Source organism: Canis aureus, chromosome 9 (assembly GCF_053574225.1).
Source record: "Canis aureus isolate CA01 chromosome 9, VMU_Caureus_v.1.0, whole genome shotgun sequence".
Taxonomy (NCBI): domain Eukaryota; kingdom Metazoa; phylum Chordata; class Mammalia; order Carnivora; family Canidae; genus Canis; species Canis aureus.
Window position 1 is genome coordinate 18,004,425 of NC_135619.1, and position 15,472 is coordinate 18,019,896.

The window sequence follows — 15,472 nt, forward strand, 5'->3', positions numbered from 1 at the left end:
CTACAACCAAATGAACATAATGTCAATATTTTATTTTTTTTAAAGATTTTATTTATTCATGAGAGAGAGAGAGAGAGAGAGAGAGAGAGAGAGAAAGTCAGAGACACAGGCAGAGGGAGAAGCAGGCTCCATGCAGGGAGCCTTACATGGGATTCGATCCCGGGTCTCCAGGATCACGCCCTGGGCTGAAGGTGGCACTAAACCACTGAGCCCCCCGGGCTGCCCTAATGTCAAGATTTTATTGTCTTCATAACAAAATATGAAGCTTGGAATTGGATCACTTGGCCCTTTCTCTTCTTATCTCCTCCCAGTTGAAAATGCTTGCATCTCTTAGTAGCCAGCATTCTCTTAGATCTGCACTTGGGCTCCACACATTCAAGCCTCAGCGCGATCTTCCTTGTAGTTTTAGCCTTTTTCCAGAAAATCGGCTTAGTCTGCCCACCATAGCCACTCTGCTTCCTGTCATAACACCGCTTTCCCTGGGCATAAAGAGAATCTTTGCCTTTCTTGTACTGTGTCACTTTGTAGGGTTGGTGCTTACCACACTTCTTGCAGAGAGTCCGGTGGTTTTTAGGAACATTCACCATCTTTGCAAGAGCGCTATGGGCAAGGAAAGCTCTTCCATCAATTTTAATTCATATGTGACCACTGGTCTTTTATTCACACTCTCACTGGCTAAATAGGGATATGACTGATAATTCCTGCAGGCTGCTGTTGAACCAGGACAAGAATACGAGAATGTTACTGATCTTTGGAATTAGTTTCTCTACCTATTATCTATCTATCTATCTATCATCTATCTATCTATCTATCTATCTATCTATCTATCTATCTATCTAATCTATCTATCATCTATCTATCTGCCAATCTATCTATCCTCTATCTCATCTGTTTGATTTGTTCTGTTTGCCTCAGACTCTGATATAAGTTTGAACCTCTTGGTTTTGGGTAGATTCAATTTAGTCAAGGAATCTATAGATATTTTATTGGGAAAGTAACTGCATGTTAATGAATGAGTAGGAGTTAAATAAGAGTAGAAATAATTATAAAGCACCTGTCAAAAGTGAAGTGCTATAGAAATGCTAAATAATGACACTAATAAAAAACTGATTGTCGTGACTCCAAAGGAAGTGTTAAGTTGGAGTGTTTTGACGTGTATGGCATTTGAATGATCTAAATAGGTGTTTAGACACACATGAGAGACTGTTCTAGCCACTCAAGGGAAACAAGAGTCTGTTCTACCCACTCAATATTTTGCTGCTTCCGTGAGAATTTTATCATCTTTAAATATTATTTTAAAAGTAAGGATTGTGATGTCTTATTAAATTCATATAAAGGAAGGACATTGTCTACCAAAAATGTGACATTTTTCTCAGATTGCCTGGCTCTGTACCTTCAGTTTCTGGAGTCTCTGCCTCTGATAGAATCCACTGCTCCTGAACCTGTGTGTTGACCAGGCACACAAGAGTTAGGACTGCGTATCAGTAACTGAGCTCTTGGTAGAGTCAGAGCTTTGGATTAGGCAACTTTCTTGTTTTAAAACATCTTTAAATATGTCAACAAGAGCAAAAAAGCAATTTAAAAAAATAAAGACAAATCTTTACATACTTATTACATACGTATAGGAGGCCACATCAAAAACAAAAATGTGGTGATTTGAATGTTAAGGGAAAGAAATATGAATGGATTATATTGCTTATAAGTATTAGTTGTTTTAAGATAAGAAAAGATAGATACTTTGAATTGTAAACCTCTGAATGTTTGAGATATCCTCAAGCTCCAACACTATCAGTACCCATACACGCTTTGATTTAAAATATTAATTTTAGGAGCACCTGGCTGGCTTAGTTGGTAGAGCATGTGGCTCTTGAGCTTGGGGTTGTGAGTCTGAGCCCCATGGTATAGAGATTACTTAAAAATAAAATCTTTTTAAAAATATTAATTCTGAAGTATTATTTAGCTTCTCACATGGGGCACAAAAACAAAACAAAACAAAACAAAAAATTAAGTATTATTTAGCAAAGTGGTGAAACCTCTGGCTCTGGACCTGCTTAAGAGGGTTGTGAGAATTAAATGAGGTAATGCATGTGAAGTGCTTGGTTTAGTGCCTAGGATATGGGAAATACTCAATGTTTTCCCCTTTTTCAGAGCAGTTCTTCCAGTGCTTTGTGGTCTTCAAAGTGGGTTCTCAATCGTACATGGTGGTACAGGGTATACTATCAGAATAAATGAAAGAAAAAAACCCAAACTGATCATCTAACTTTCTGACTTTCTGGTAAGTGCTTAGTAAGAACACCTACTTTCAGATTTGTTATAATATATTTTTTGAAGACATATTTGTTTGAGAGGGAGAGAGAGCAGGGGGAGAGGCAGAAGGACAGGGAGAGAAAGAGAGAGAATCACTATCAAACTTCCCCCCCTGAGTGCGGAGCCCAATGGGGGCTTAATTTCATGACCCTGAGATTATGACCTGAGCTGAAATCAAGAGTCAGATGCCCAACTGACTGAACCATCCGGTGCCTCTAGATATGTTACGATAGATTCCAATGAATAAATCCGGGTGTTTTTTCTTTTCTCCTATTTAACTTCCTATTAAAGTAAACAGATGGAGACAACAGGGGTCACAGGTGAAGAAAATTGGCACTATAATGATTAATTTCCTCTCCCAAAGAACATTTGGGTATTTTCCTGGTATCCCAACTGGTTACTTGCAGTTTTTACAGGGAGGCCTGAGGGCTAACGAGGGTTCAGGAGAGGGAGTAGTTGTATCTGCTGCTCCCTCAAAATCTCCTGTAGTAGTCACAATATGGGTGATAAGGAAAACTCCAAATTGTCACTCTAAGAAGCCCTATCCCATGGCCTGCAGTGCTGGAAATCCCCACAGTCCTGTGTACACTTCAAGGGCAGGAATATATCTTACTAGATTTTGTTTCTCCTGCATCCAACACTGGCATACAGCTAGTGCTTAATAGTGGTTTATTAATCAAATACCTCAAAGTAAAAAAAAACTTCTTTATAATTTTGTGTTAGATTTAATTTTATTTAGATCTTGCTAATGCTAAGAGATTATATTATCTTCGTCTACTTTGTACTAAATAATTTTATAAACAAAGACAAGGTTTATATTCACTAAGGAAACTTTTAAAAAAGCAACCCATGAAAAATCTTTTTTAAAAATTAATTATGGTGATCCTTGGGTAGCTCAGCAGTTTAGCACCTGCCTTTGGCCCAGGGCATGATCCTGGAGTCCTGGGATCGAGTCCCATATCAGGCTCCCTGCATGGAGCCTACTTCTCCCTCTGCATGTGTCTCTGCCTTTCTCTTTCTGTGTGTGTCTCTCATGAAAAAATAAATAAATAATATTTTTAAAAAAAAGAAAATTAATGAATCCTTGCCTGCTATATGCTTTGTAAATCTCTTTCCTCCTAAAGTAAAAAAGAAGCATGGATCCAAAATAAAATGCTATGGAACAAACATAACAGCCTGAGGGGACTGAAGTCATCCCTTCGTCACTTTAAAATGTAGATCTATCTACTTAGCACTTAGTTTTTTCAGGGGATGCCTCCACCAAATGTTAAATTAAAACATCTCTACGGGCAATTGAAAAGGCAGATATGAAAGCACTATAGACTCTTCAGAATGGAAGTGTTATATTTCACTATTCTATTATTGTTTGAGAGTGGAATGCTTAATTCCTTGTTGGAGCCTATTCTCTGAGGTAAAAATTTTATTTTTTAAAATTATTTTTATTAGAGAGAGAGAGAAAGAGAGAAGGTGAGAAGAGCAAAGGAAGAAACAGAGATAGAATCTTAAGCAGGCTCCACACCCAGCGTGGAGCCTCACGTGGGGCTCCATCTCACAACCCTGAGATCATGACCTGAACTGAAATCAATAGTTGGACACTTAACAGACTGAGCCACCCAGGCACCCCTCTTGTGGTAAAAATTTTAATGCTTTCTCCTTGGGGTAGAGGTGAAGGCAGTGGGGAAAGGGGCTCAAATTTGGGGGTTTCTTTCAGAAGTTGTGCATAGGGGGTTCTCAGAGCAACTATCTGTTCTTGTTGGCTGTAGAAATCAGGGTGGTGGTTAACCTTTTTGTGCAGTTACCCCTGAGCCAGGGCATGGGCCCAAGAAGGAATTAGACACAATCTACAGGATGTGGCTCACTCGGTGGGTTCTCCAAGAGAGTACTTGGACCTACCTCTTGACCCACCTTTATCTTTCAACAAAAGGAGGAAAGTGAGTTCCTTCCGGATCTTGTTGAGATGCTCCTTGGTGCTGGGCTCAGGCAGGATACAGCCGCTGAAGTGTAGTACATTTTAAAAACTCTTTCTGGGAAATGAAAACATAATTTTGAAGTAGTCTGTAATATTGAAATGCAGCACTTTGCTTCTTTTCGAAGCAAGTCTTGCTTTAGGCTCACTGGGTGCAGAAGGGTCCTCAAGGCGAAGAGGCTCAGAGACAGCAGGAATGGGATCTTAAGAAAGGTATCACTCATTTTCTGAAACAAATTGCTCTAATTAAAAAAAAAAAAAGTGTCACGTTAGCAAGAGTAGCTCAATTGGTAATGTGACGGTGGGAATAAGTTGTAAAAAGCCTCCATAGAAATATCTGGTCTACTGATTTGTAATTTGCTGTTTTGAGTTGTGAAGGAAGGGATTGGAAATTGATAGCTAGTGGTCTCTAACACTTCTGGCCATTCCCTAGCCTTTCACTCTGCTCTCTCAAGAATAGAGACCTTGGAAAAATTTCTCCTCCATCTTCCTTTCCATTTTCCTGTCTGAATATTTGGCTGCAATAGGGAGAGATGGTTTAAGACAAAATTTTTTTCAATTTATGTCTATTTTAGCCATTACCCACAAATTCCTGTAAAAGTTTGAACACTTGATGATTTATTAATTTGTGCATTTGTAAGAAATTCTGTGCTCTTAATACTGAAAGAGCACTACCAAAAGGAAAAAAATAACATTTGTCGAAATACATACAATATTTGAGATCTGTGTCTACCTAGAAGCCCTATCCCACTTTCATCAATATTTATATACTTGCTTTTGTTTGATTCCATTTGTGTGAATTAAAATATTTTGCCATCTGTTTGTAGAAATGATAAAATTTACACAACTTTAATTGAATCAGATTGTGTATTGGTATAAGAAATTGTCATCTGTTTCATCATAGGCAACACCGAAGCAAAATGCTATATTGATGTAAAATATACGTGTTGGAGGATTATAAATCTCTTCAGGTTCTTGGAAGTATTATGCCACATTTATAGACCTTTTTTTTTTTTAATACCAGTGCTTTTTCAAATTTAATGTGCATACAGATCACCTGGGGATCTTGTTAAAATGCAGTTCTAATTCAGTAAGTCTTAGGGCCCAAGATTATGCATTTCTGACAACCTCTCAGTGCTGATATTCTGGAACACATCCCATACTTGCAGAGCAAGCATCTATATACATTTGCATTTTCAATTTTTTGGTCCCAGTATGATTATATTGGTTGGTAGAACTCAAAGTTGTCTTTACTTAGCATGATTTAAGTTATAACAAAATTTGCAACTTTGGCAATGAGTTGACAATTATCAATCTCCCTCTTTTTAAGGAAGAAAAGCTGAGATCTCAGCTGGTGTTCATTCTTGGTACTCTCAGATACCTTCTGTGGTTGTCTAATGGGGCTCTGGAGCTTTTCCAGTCTTCTAGTCACGTGTTCTTGGGGAAGCCTAAGGCTCTTTCTCTTCTTAGGACTTAAGGTACTTTAGACAAGCCAGTGATCCCATGTTGCTCTCTGAATTTTCATTTTCCCCACTTTTAAAATGGAGGTAAAACATTTTTCATTAGCCAAAAATGGTAAGAGTAAGCTGTTAAGTTTGAATGTTTAGTGATTCTAACAATCTGTTTTGCTGGAAATAAAGGGACTCAGGGAGTATGCAAACAAAACATCCTGAAAAAGAGCAAGACTCTCTTATCCACTGGCTGAGACAAGCTTGGTGTTCTTTGCAGTTTTTTTTCCCCCACCACACAAAAAGATTAAATTTTCTAGCCTCTCTTGTAGATATTTGGGACCATGAGGCTGACTTTTGGAAAATGGAATATCAGCCAAAATGAGGAATTCTTTTTCTAGACTTCATCCTTAAAAACCTTCTGCATCGGGCAGCCCGGGTGGCTCAGCAGTTTAGCGCCGCCTTCAGCCCAGGGTGTGATCCTAGAGACCCGGGATTGAGTCCCACATCGGGCTCCCTGCATGGAGTGGAGCCTGCTTCTCCCTCTGCCTGTGTCTCTGCCTCTCTCTCTCTGTGTCTTTCAGGAATAAATAAATAAAATCTTTAAAAAAAAAAAACCTTCTGCATCAACCGCTAGTCTTCTCCTGCTTTTCTTTGGTGGCCTTTGAAATCACAAATGCCAGATTGTCAGCTGCAAGATGAAAGCACCTGGGTCCCAGAGCTTGGAGGATAGTTGTCCCAGAGAGCCATATGATCCATTTTGGACTGTGGTGGGAATGAGAAATAAGCCTGGATTGTGTTAAGCCACTGAGATTTTTGCAGTTGTCACAGTAGCCAGCATTAATAATTCTGATTAAGATACCTCCTGAGATTTTCTAGATGTGAGGAGGGATGAGGGATGGGAGAGTGGATAAAATGAGAGAAGAGGGTTGGTGGGCTTGGAAGAAGAGGATTGGGCGTGAAGATACCTTGTGAAGAGCAGGAGAGCCTGTGTCCAGAATCAATCTGGTGTCTACCTGTAGAACTTCCCTTACCATCACTGAAAGCTATGTTTACTGTTGGTCCTATTGGCATATGGAAAAGGCATTCTTTCCTCAATAGCTAGTAAATCCCCTATCAACTGGGCTTAAAACTCATCTGTACTTCAAGACTTTGGTTACTACAGAGCTTAAACATGTTAACTTCTCTCTTTCTTTTCTTCTCTCCTTCCCCGTATACATAAAGTTCCTGGAGTTTTGTGAACCACATAGCATGAAGAGGGTCCTAAATATCATCCAATAGGGGGATGGTGAAATGGAAGGAAAAGATATTGGTGTAAAAACTGTACAAACTATCTCAAAGCAAGGAGAGTGATAAAAAACATATCATAAAAATTACTAACGTTAAATGGTGTTTAATATGTGTCTGGCATTGTGCCAAAGACAGACCCATTTCATCTCATTTAATCCATCTATGTGAGAAGTTACTTTTTAAAAAAATTTAATAAAAACTGAGACACAGAGAAAGTAAATAAATTGTCCTGATCCCACAACTAGTAAATGAAAAACACCACAGCAGTTTCCCACTGCTTTTGACCAAATACCTTGATGTGCTTTACAAAATCCTGTATGAGCTGATTCTTGTCTGTAAATGTTTTCCTTTTGTAGTTTGTTTGTTTTTAAACTAGTATCATTTGCTAATCTTTCAAAAAGTCACTTACTTAGGGAATTCTTAGGGAATTCTTCACTGACCAACTCCCAATCTGAAATTCTGTCAAGTTCCCCTGCTCTCCACATTCTTAGCACCTTGTACTTTTCTATCATGGCACTATCAGAAACATTTATTTGTATTATACTTGGAGTACTGTCTGTCTTTTCTAGAATGTAATCACTGTGAGGCAAGGACTAATAGCTCATTATCTCTGCCTGGCACATATAAAGCTCACAGTAAATGTTTGTTAAGAGAATGAATAAAATGAATGACCCTTAGGTTTTAAATTGGCCTCTAGAATAAATATTGATGGAAGATGGGATGAGTGCAGGAGAGCAGGTAAAGAATATTGCTGTTTGAAGAGAACTATGAGAACCACATCACTTACTTGTATTCTTAACAGTTTCATTGTGTTGAAAGGAGGATTTTGTTTTCTTTTTTTTATTCTTTTCACAGTTCTGCAATGAGTGGTACTCTTATTATTTTCTGACGATAGTATTCTTCTATAAGAAAACTTGGGGTTTTCAATCTCCTGAGTGACCCTGAATTTATTACAAAGAATCCTTGAATTTATAAAAAATATTGGGCATTGTATATAGATTGATTAAATGGCATGCCTTCACATATGTACACTACTATTTAAAAGATATATGTAGATGCTATTATAAATAATGCAATGTATTTACAAGCATTAACAAATCCACAGTAACTTTTTATAGTCATGTATTTTCCTCAATTAGCAGATACTAAAAAAGTATTTTCACTTCTTAATATTTTTTAAAAATGGCTCTGTTCTTAAATGGTGAAAACTTCTAAAGAGAGTTAAATCTTCTAACTCTATTATGAACCTAGTTTGAAGATATTGAAACAGAAATAATCTGTTAAGATCCAATGTTCTAATTTTATATTGTATTTTTAATTCTTCATGAAAATAGGTTTCTTAAATCAAGGCCATCTCTGAATTGGGTTTGATTTTTCTTTTTGTGAGATATTTTTTTGGCTGGTTGGTTGTTCATTCTCTCCTGAGCTTCTTTGTGATACAGAGTACTTAGAGACGAATTACTAAAGGCAAGAATTGATAATTAAGGGAGATTATAAATTGACTTCTTACAAAATCAGGAAAATATTGTCATGCTATGAAAAATTTGTATTTGTTCGTGTAATTACCAATTTGACTATGTTAGCAGTAATTAAGAAAAGTGAAATCGTGGCTTTTAATAAATCAAATTTCTTACTCTATCTCTTTAATCCATTCTATCTTTGTATATCTCCAAAATAATCTTCCAGATTCCTTATTTTAACATTTCAATTTGTGCTAAAAAATCTGCAATGGCTCTAATTACCTACAATTTAAAGCCCAAGTATTTTATCTTAGTACGCTATATTCTTCCTAATTTACTTTTCTGTTCTTTTTCCTCAACGTGTCCCAACAAAGCTGCTATAGTGGGGAGGTTAAAGATCTGGTTGGAAGCAAGAAAAACTCAGGTCAAATCCTGGTTGTACCACTTGCTCCGAAGTGCTGGGCTGAGTGCCTAACAATCAATCCATGTCATACTCAAACAACAAGGCAGCCCTGTGAGGGGCATTATTAGTGTTACCTTGATTTTGTAGGTAAGAAAACTAAGGTTTACAGCAGCTAGATGGCTGGTCCAACACCACACAAATCAAGTGTATGGCCTGGAAAATGAGAGAGGTTTTCAATTTCTGAAAATAATTTAAAAATGTTGATTTTTCACAAAAAAATAAATGAGCCATAAATCACAATTTTGAATATACTTAAAAAATTTAAATCTAACTAAATAAGAGAATGTGAACGGTACTATAGAAATAATGAAGTGGAAATTATTTCCACACTTTTGTCTTGGAATTTATTTAGGAATAAAGCCTAGCATTGGTAGTAGACGAATAATGTTGACTATAGCAGGATGTGGGGACAGAACACCAAATAGAACTCAAGAACCTCTTTGAAAGTTTTGTTACTAGGCATGCCACTTAGCCTCTCTGAGCCTTAGATTTCCATATTCTAGGTGTGCCACAAGAATCTTCTTTCTGGTCTCACAAGATTAATTTGAGGATATGTGAAAATACTAGAAAATGTACTAAAAGCTGTGTAAGTATAAGATACTATTATCTATTCAAGATGTGACTAATTTTTAATATCAATAGAGAACAAAATCATACTATTTCCATCATGGGACTAAACTTTGATTATAGGGATACTTTTCTCAGGTCACAATATTTTTTTCCCATTTTTACCTATATAACTGTATAGATAGTTTTAGTTTTATTTTTTTAATATTTAATTTATTTATTTGGGGGAGGGAAAACAGAGGGAGAGGGAGAAGCAGACTCTGTGTTGAGCAGAGAGCCCTATGTGGGGCTCACAATCCCAGGACCCTGAGATCATGACCTGAGCTAAAGGCAGATGCTTAACTGAACCACCCAGATGCCCCAGTTTTATTTTTCATTAGCACAAAAAAACTACATTTTGGTTTTTGGGTGGATTAATAAATTGTTTCAGAAAATTGTTGGAAACTTAGTCAGCTGATTAATATTAATAAGCAATTTGTTCATGAGTTTTTAAAATATACTGAGGAAAACTTTAGCCTTGCACAATGTCTTTGGCTTTTTCCTTTACCCTCTTTATCGATGTCCTTCCTCACTGTTCCCAAGTTCCTCATATAAGAGAGTAATAAGCAGACAAATCAACATTCCTTTCTGTACAGCAAGGTCATTGGTCAGTGTACAAGAGAGTTCAAAGTTCACAGAATCTACTTATTTTGGCTTTTCAGCATAAGTGGCTTTGCCTGATTGTAGCATGTAAAGTCAAAACTATACTCATATGGGAAGAAATGAAGAACTTAAGTCTCTAGTTTTTGCATAAAGACAGTAAAAGAAGAAAACATGAAATGCACATTTTCCATAACTACTGCACATTACTTTGCTTTTGCATGTGGGATAGATTTTGTGAAACCAAGTTAGTCATTCACTAGCATTTAGCCCTAGTATGATGTGGCACATAATAAACAGTACCAAACACAGGCTCTGTTGCATAATGGATAGCACATTGGACTTCTAATAAATAGTACCAAAGATGTGAAATACAAAAAAATGATTCACAGAATACAAAGCATTTATTCCAAATACTCATTAAAATAAATGAAGAATAATAAATGAAAATAAATGGATAAGCCATGTATTTTATTTTATGCCCATACTTGGAATACTTTCATATATTTAGAAAAGAAAAAAGTAAAAGATATGAATACTCTCCATGAAGCTGAACCAAAGCATTGGAGAAGTTTTTACTATAAAATTATTGTCAAGCAGAAGTACTTATGTGCTCGATTTCAAGATGAAGACTTTAATGTTTGTTTCAACAAATTAAGTGCTTTCAGTGGTGATATAAAACTATAGGTTCAAAACTGTTTTTGAAAGTTTTTAAAACCAAATGCAGTTGTTCTTTTGAACACACACACACACACACACACACAAATAAAAGGATCTGGGCTCATTTTAGGGTTTCCTTCTATGCAGGAACCCTTTTTCCAACTTCACTATGCCTCTTCCTCTGAACTGTTGAGTAAATGCCTTATCAAAATAAAGGTTTCTTTCCTTTTCCAAAGTCATATTTCAGATTAGCTGATACAACTAAGAACATACATGCCACTATTTACTTTCTAGCATGGATATGCTGGTAGGTTCAAACTCACCTGCTGACGTTGCAGAATGTACTTAGCCAAAGTGGCATTTAGGCAAGAGATAAAGAAACAGACAAGGGAGCTTCTCTGAGAGTTCTGAAATCAGGCCCTACCCAAGTTGAGTAAATAGAATAAGAGGGTTTGTGTTTTTGTTTTAGATTTACGTAGCTTCTGAAGTCCCTGGAAAAGGGTTTTGCTCATTGTAAGCACTTAGTATTTGTTGAATGAAAGAAGGAAAACTCAGGGAAGAAAAATGACTTCCCTCTACTTTACTTTTCCATAATGGTGGTGATTAATTAGGGTGGAACTATCCCATGCTGACCTTTTTGAGTAGAAGTGGGATGGAGAGAATGCGTGCTCGAACTTGGATCTCCCTAAATCACTTCCCCTGGTTTAGTATTCATCTGGAGGAATTCCTAGGGACCTGAGGTAGGACCCTTTCTTTGGCTCTGTTTTATATTCAATGCATGTTTGTTTGGTAACAGCACATCTCATCTTTCTAAACTGCCAGGCTTGGATGAATGCAAGTGTACTTCTGTTTTTAACTGTCTCCATCCAGTTATTGAAATAGAGCTGCTGGTGTACTTCGGTCAGAGGAGGAGGATATGAGTGGAAAAAACATTTGCATACCTGAGACTTACTTCCTCAAACATTGCAGTGTGGTGTTTCTCCTGTGTTGGAAACACAGGAATGCTTTCAGGTGGGACATCATTTGCCAGCCTTGACAGATTTCCCTGACATGTTATCCTCACATAATTCCATGGCCTGTTCAATCCCTTCTTCTGTCTCGGGCAGCAGTAACTGCCAAGATTTCCCATAAAATATGTTTTCTAGGTTCTTCTTTAGTCTTCATTGGTGCCTGAGAAGAAATATCCAAGTAATTTAGATGGTCTTGTAGGTGTGGATTTGCCAATATTTCTCTCCTCTTCCTTCCAGGTAATGCATATTTCTAATTCTAGATCAAATTAAAAGTCTAGTAGAACCATGATTTAAAAACCAAACTAAAAACAAAACAAAACAAAACAAACTGCAGTTATCTGTGATTTCCATCGCCACTCTCTTCTCATGAGTTTCCCTCCTGTGGATTCTAAGGTCATTGAAAGAATATTGAACTTATCAAAAGCAAAATATGTCTTTAGATATCAAACATTAGTTTCAAGGGATTCTTGGGATTTTCTCTTAGTGGTGTTATGAGTTTTAGGGATTTATAGTTAGATGTGTACAAACAAATAATTAAAAATAATTAGAAAATTATTTCTACCTGAAAAACTTAACAGCAATTATTATTTGAAAAGTTATTAAAATCAGTATGTGGATAATAAAAGGAATTTTCATTTCTCATCTATACAAAACTTTGGAATTTTCTTTCTTTGGTCTTGACAACTTGTGGCTTTATCCTGTTAATTATGAAACATTTTAATGGAAAGGTGTCACTTAGTTAAGGGAAGATCAATAGTTTCCTGAGTATGATCATTTTTTCTCAAAGAGAAATTTCTTTCACTAAGAATTAAAATACAAAAATAAAATGTATTAAATTTTTTAAAAAAGATTTTATTTTATTTATTCATGAGAGACACAGAGAGAGGCAGAGCATAGGCAGCGGGAGAAGCAGGTTCCATGCAGGGAGTCTGATGTGGGACTCGATCCCAGGACTCCAGGATCATGCCCTGGGTCAAAGGCAGGTGCTAAACAGCTGAGCCACCCAGGCATCCCTAAAATGTATTAAATTAAGTGGAAAATAGTTCACACAATTTTCTTTATAACTTGCAAATAAATATTTTATCTTTGTCTATGTCTAGATGCTGTGATGTCATTGAGTGTTTTGTAGGCATAGCTGATGATGAAGCAAAGTAATCTGTACACTGTGTGCAAGTTATACCAAGATACAATATTAAACCCTAATTCTTGTCTCTGTGGTTACTAAAGTTAAAGGTTCAAATTAAGAAAAAAGGTGGTTGAGAGAGGAGGTCTTTACAGATTGCTCATTCTTTAAATATGTAGAAAAAGTTCAAATATCTAAATAATAATCTTAATATTATAAATATTATTAATAAAACTTAACAGTCAATCAACAATAACATATTTTATTGTAACATTGAAATAAGAAAGAAATGTGGGGAAGTTGTAGCATTTCCCACTGTTAGTTTACAAATAACAATATTTAAGCACAAAATATTAAACCAACATAATTAAGGCTCTTATACCTCAAGAGTCAGTTAGCAATAATATTGAAAGTATCTAAATTACTAAATGGTAGAGGAACATACTCCTGTGTAGTCTAGCTGCACCAAAATAGAAATGTCTAAATTGAAGTCAGAATAATGTTTTCAAAAGAACAAATCAGGCTTCTGCAGTTGGTTTGAATAAGATGCCTGAAGTGTGAATGTATAAAGTTGACTGTCATACACCATGACCCCTCTGGAGCTCTCCTCTGCTGGGTTCATGCTTCTATCATAAGTGTAGCTTCTTGAAGGCTAGTGTGAGAGCTGTTGAGTGGAAGAGTAAATTTCCTAATATTTCTACTTCAGAGAGTGAGTGAAAAAAAGGGAGGGGGGCTTAAAAACACATTTTTTTATGCAAACATTTTTTGAAGGTTCAAAGGTGGATGGGTGAAAGTTGCGTATGTCAAGTCTAGTAGTACTTGAGCAGCTGCACATTTCCTACTATAGAAAAAATGGTGATCTTATGGTTGGTTCAGATGTACACCTCAAGATAATTGAAACTTTCACCAGGGGTTTTGGACTTTCTATAAGAAAAAAACAATAATTGGAAATTGTTCATTGTGAATACATTAGATTTGTACAGACAAAACATTCATGAAGTGCAATTATAGCCAGTGTTGCTATATTAGTATGAATGTTAATAGCATGTTTGTTTTTGAAATGGGTTATGCATTCTGATAAATGTCTGCTTTAATCTAGTCATCTGTGTATCACTTGTCTAAGTACTCTCATTTAAGATGCCATATCCCTTCTTGTAGCAATAAAGGGGTAAAGCAACATTAATATTAAATAATTAGAAAAACAAAAGGGGAATGATTAAACATATTTACATAATTGAAATAACACTGTGTCGCAGTGGGAAATCGGGACAATGTTGTCTCCTTTCAAAGTAATTCATAATTCAGATTTTTAATTATGGCATATTCATTCATTTAAAGATGATTCTGGATGAGAGGGCCACTAATGAAATACAATCATTAGCATCTAAACAAAGTAATTTACAAAGTCTCCTTTAGGGGAAAAGATTTCTAGAACATCATCAATCACACGAGATATGCAAAAACAAGCAATTAAACCACACACAAGAACTACAACAGCCTTATATATCAGTAATGTACACATGAAAACATAACTGATTACAATGATTAGACTAGGGTAGTGTGGTTAATTTGTATTTTATGTAGTGATTCCATGGAAGAATGCACCCGGACAGACACATTACACACAAGAGGAACTTCATTTCATTAATACTCACTTAAAACACATGACCAAAAACACCCAAAATACAAACCTTGAATTTTGAGTCATTGCCTATTCATCCACATGGGATCAAAATCCTACATGGGTTGATAAAACATCTTCCTTTCTCCTGCATTTCTTTTTGCCTGCTGTTTACTTTTATAAATTGGCAAGATGTGGAATTAGGAAAGTATTTTGTGAGAAGCAGGTGCTGCCTTGGTTTCTCATTATTTGTTCAAATCCTGCTTTAGGCTTCCAATGACAAAGTGCTTCCAGCCCTTACAGGGTCAGTGATTTACTGGCTCTTCTTCCATATACACAATTACAGATCATTAAACATGCAGCAGGACTAAATGGATAGTACAATTCTCTGACTATTAATGCTTGTGTGTGGTATCTTGCTATAATTGCTGAAAACCTATACTACTTACTTCTGCCAGTAGATTTTTCTTTGTGAAGGTGGAAGGAAGGCTTGGGTGGAAAAAGAGAAGGAATTAGGAGAGTGGTGTTGTGCTGAGGAGGGGGGAATCCGTGGAGGAGGCTGGCACCCCTGGTGTAAGCTGAGCCGCCTTCGATAACCACCAGCTACAGAAGCCAAAATATGCTCTATTGGGTACTCAAAGGATAAAAATACTGGTTAATTTTCAACAGCGCTCCTTCATTTGACTTTACAATTTACAACAGTGAACATTAATGCAGGAATAGCTTGGTTGAGGAGGAGTTTAAAATTAGAGCCCCTCTTCTCATTAGCCCCAACAGCCTGACCCAGGGTGACTGAGAAGCAATTTGTCGCCAGATTCTCATTTTGCTTCTGTTATGGCTCCTTGTAAATGAAGCGCGGCAATTTATTGTAGCACCTCTAGGAGTCAAGAACATAATGTGTAAAACACATACAAAAAA

At 36.5% G+C, this 15,472-nt stretch overlaps 1 protein-coding gene across 1 annotated transcript; it reads right to left on the reverse strand.

Annotated features, from left to right (window-relative positions):
* Positions 1–230: 230 nt before the first annotated feature.
* On the reverse strand, positions 231–598 carry LOC144321354 (large ribosomal subunit protein eL42-like). The gene has a single exon (XM_077910902.1). It carries the CDS (start codon positions 585–587, stop codon positions 231–233), a length of 357 nt encoding a protein of 118 aa, XP_077767028.1. The 5' UTR covers positions 588–598.
* Between the last annotated feature and the right edge of the window lie 14,874 nt (positions 599–15,472).

Bases quoted from the DNA above. Each gene is read 5' to 3' on its own strand.
- LOC144321354 (XM_077910902.1), bottom strand. From the start codon at position 587: ATGGTGAATGTTCCTAAAAACCACCGGACTCTCTGCAAGAAGTGTGGT.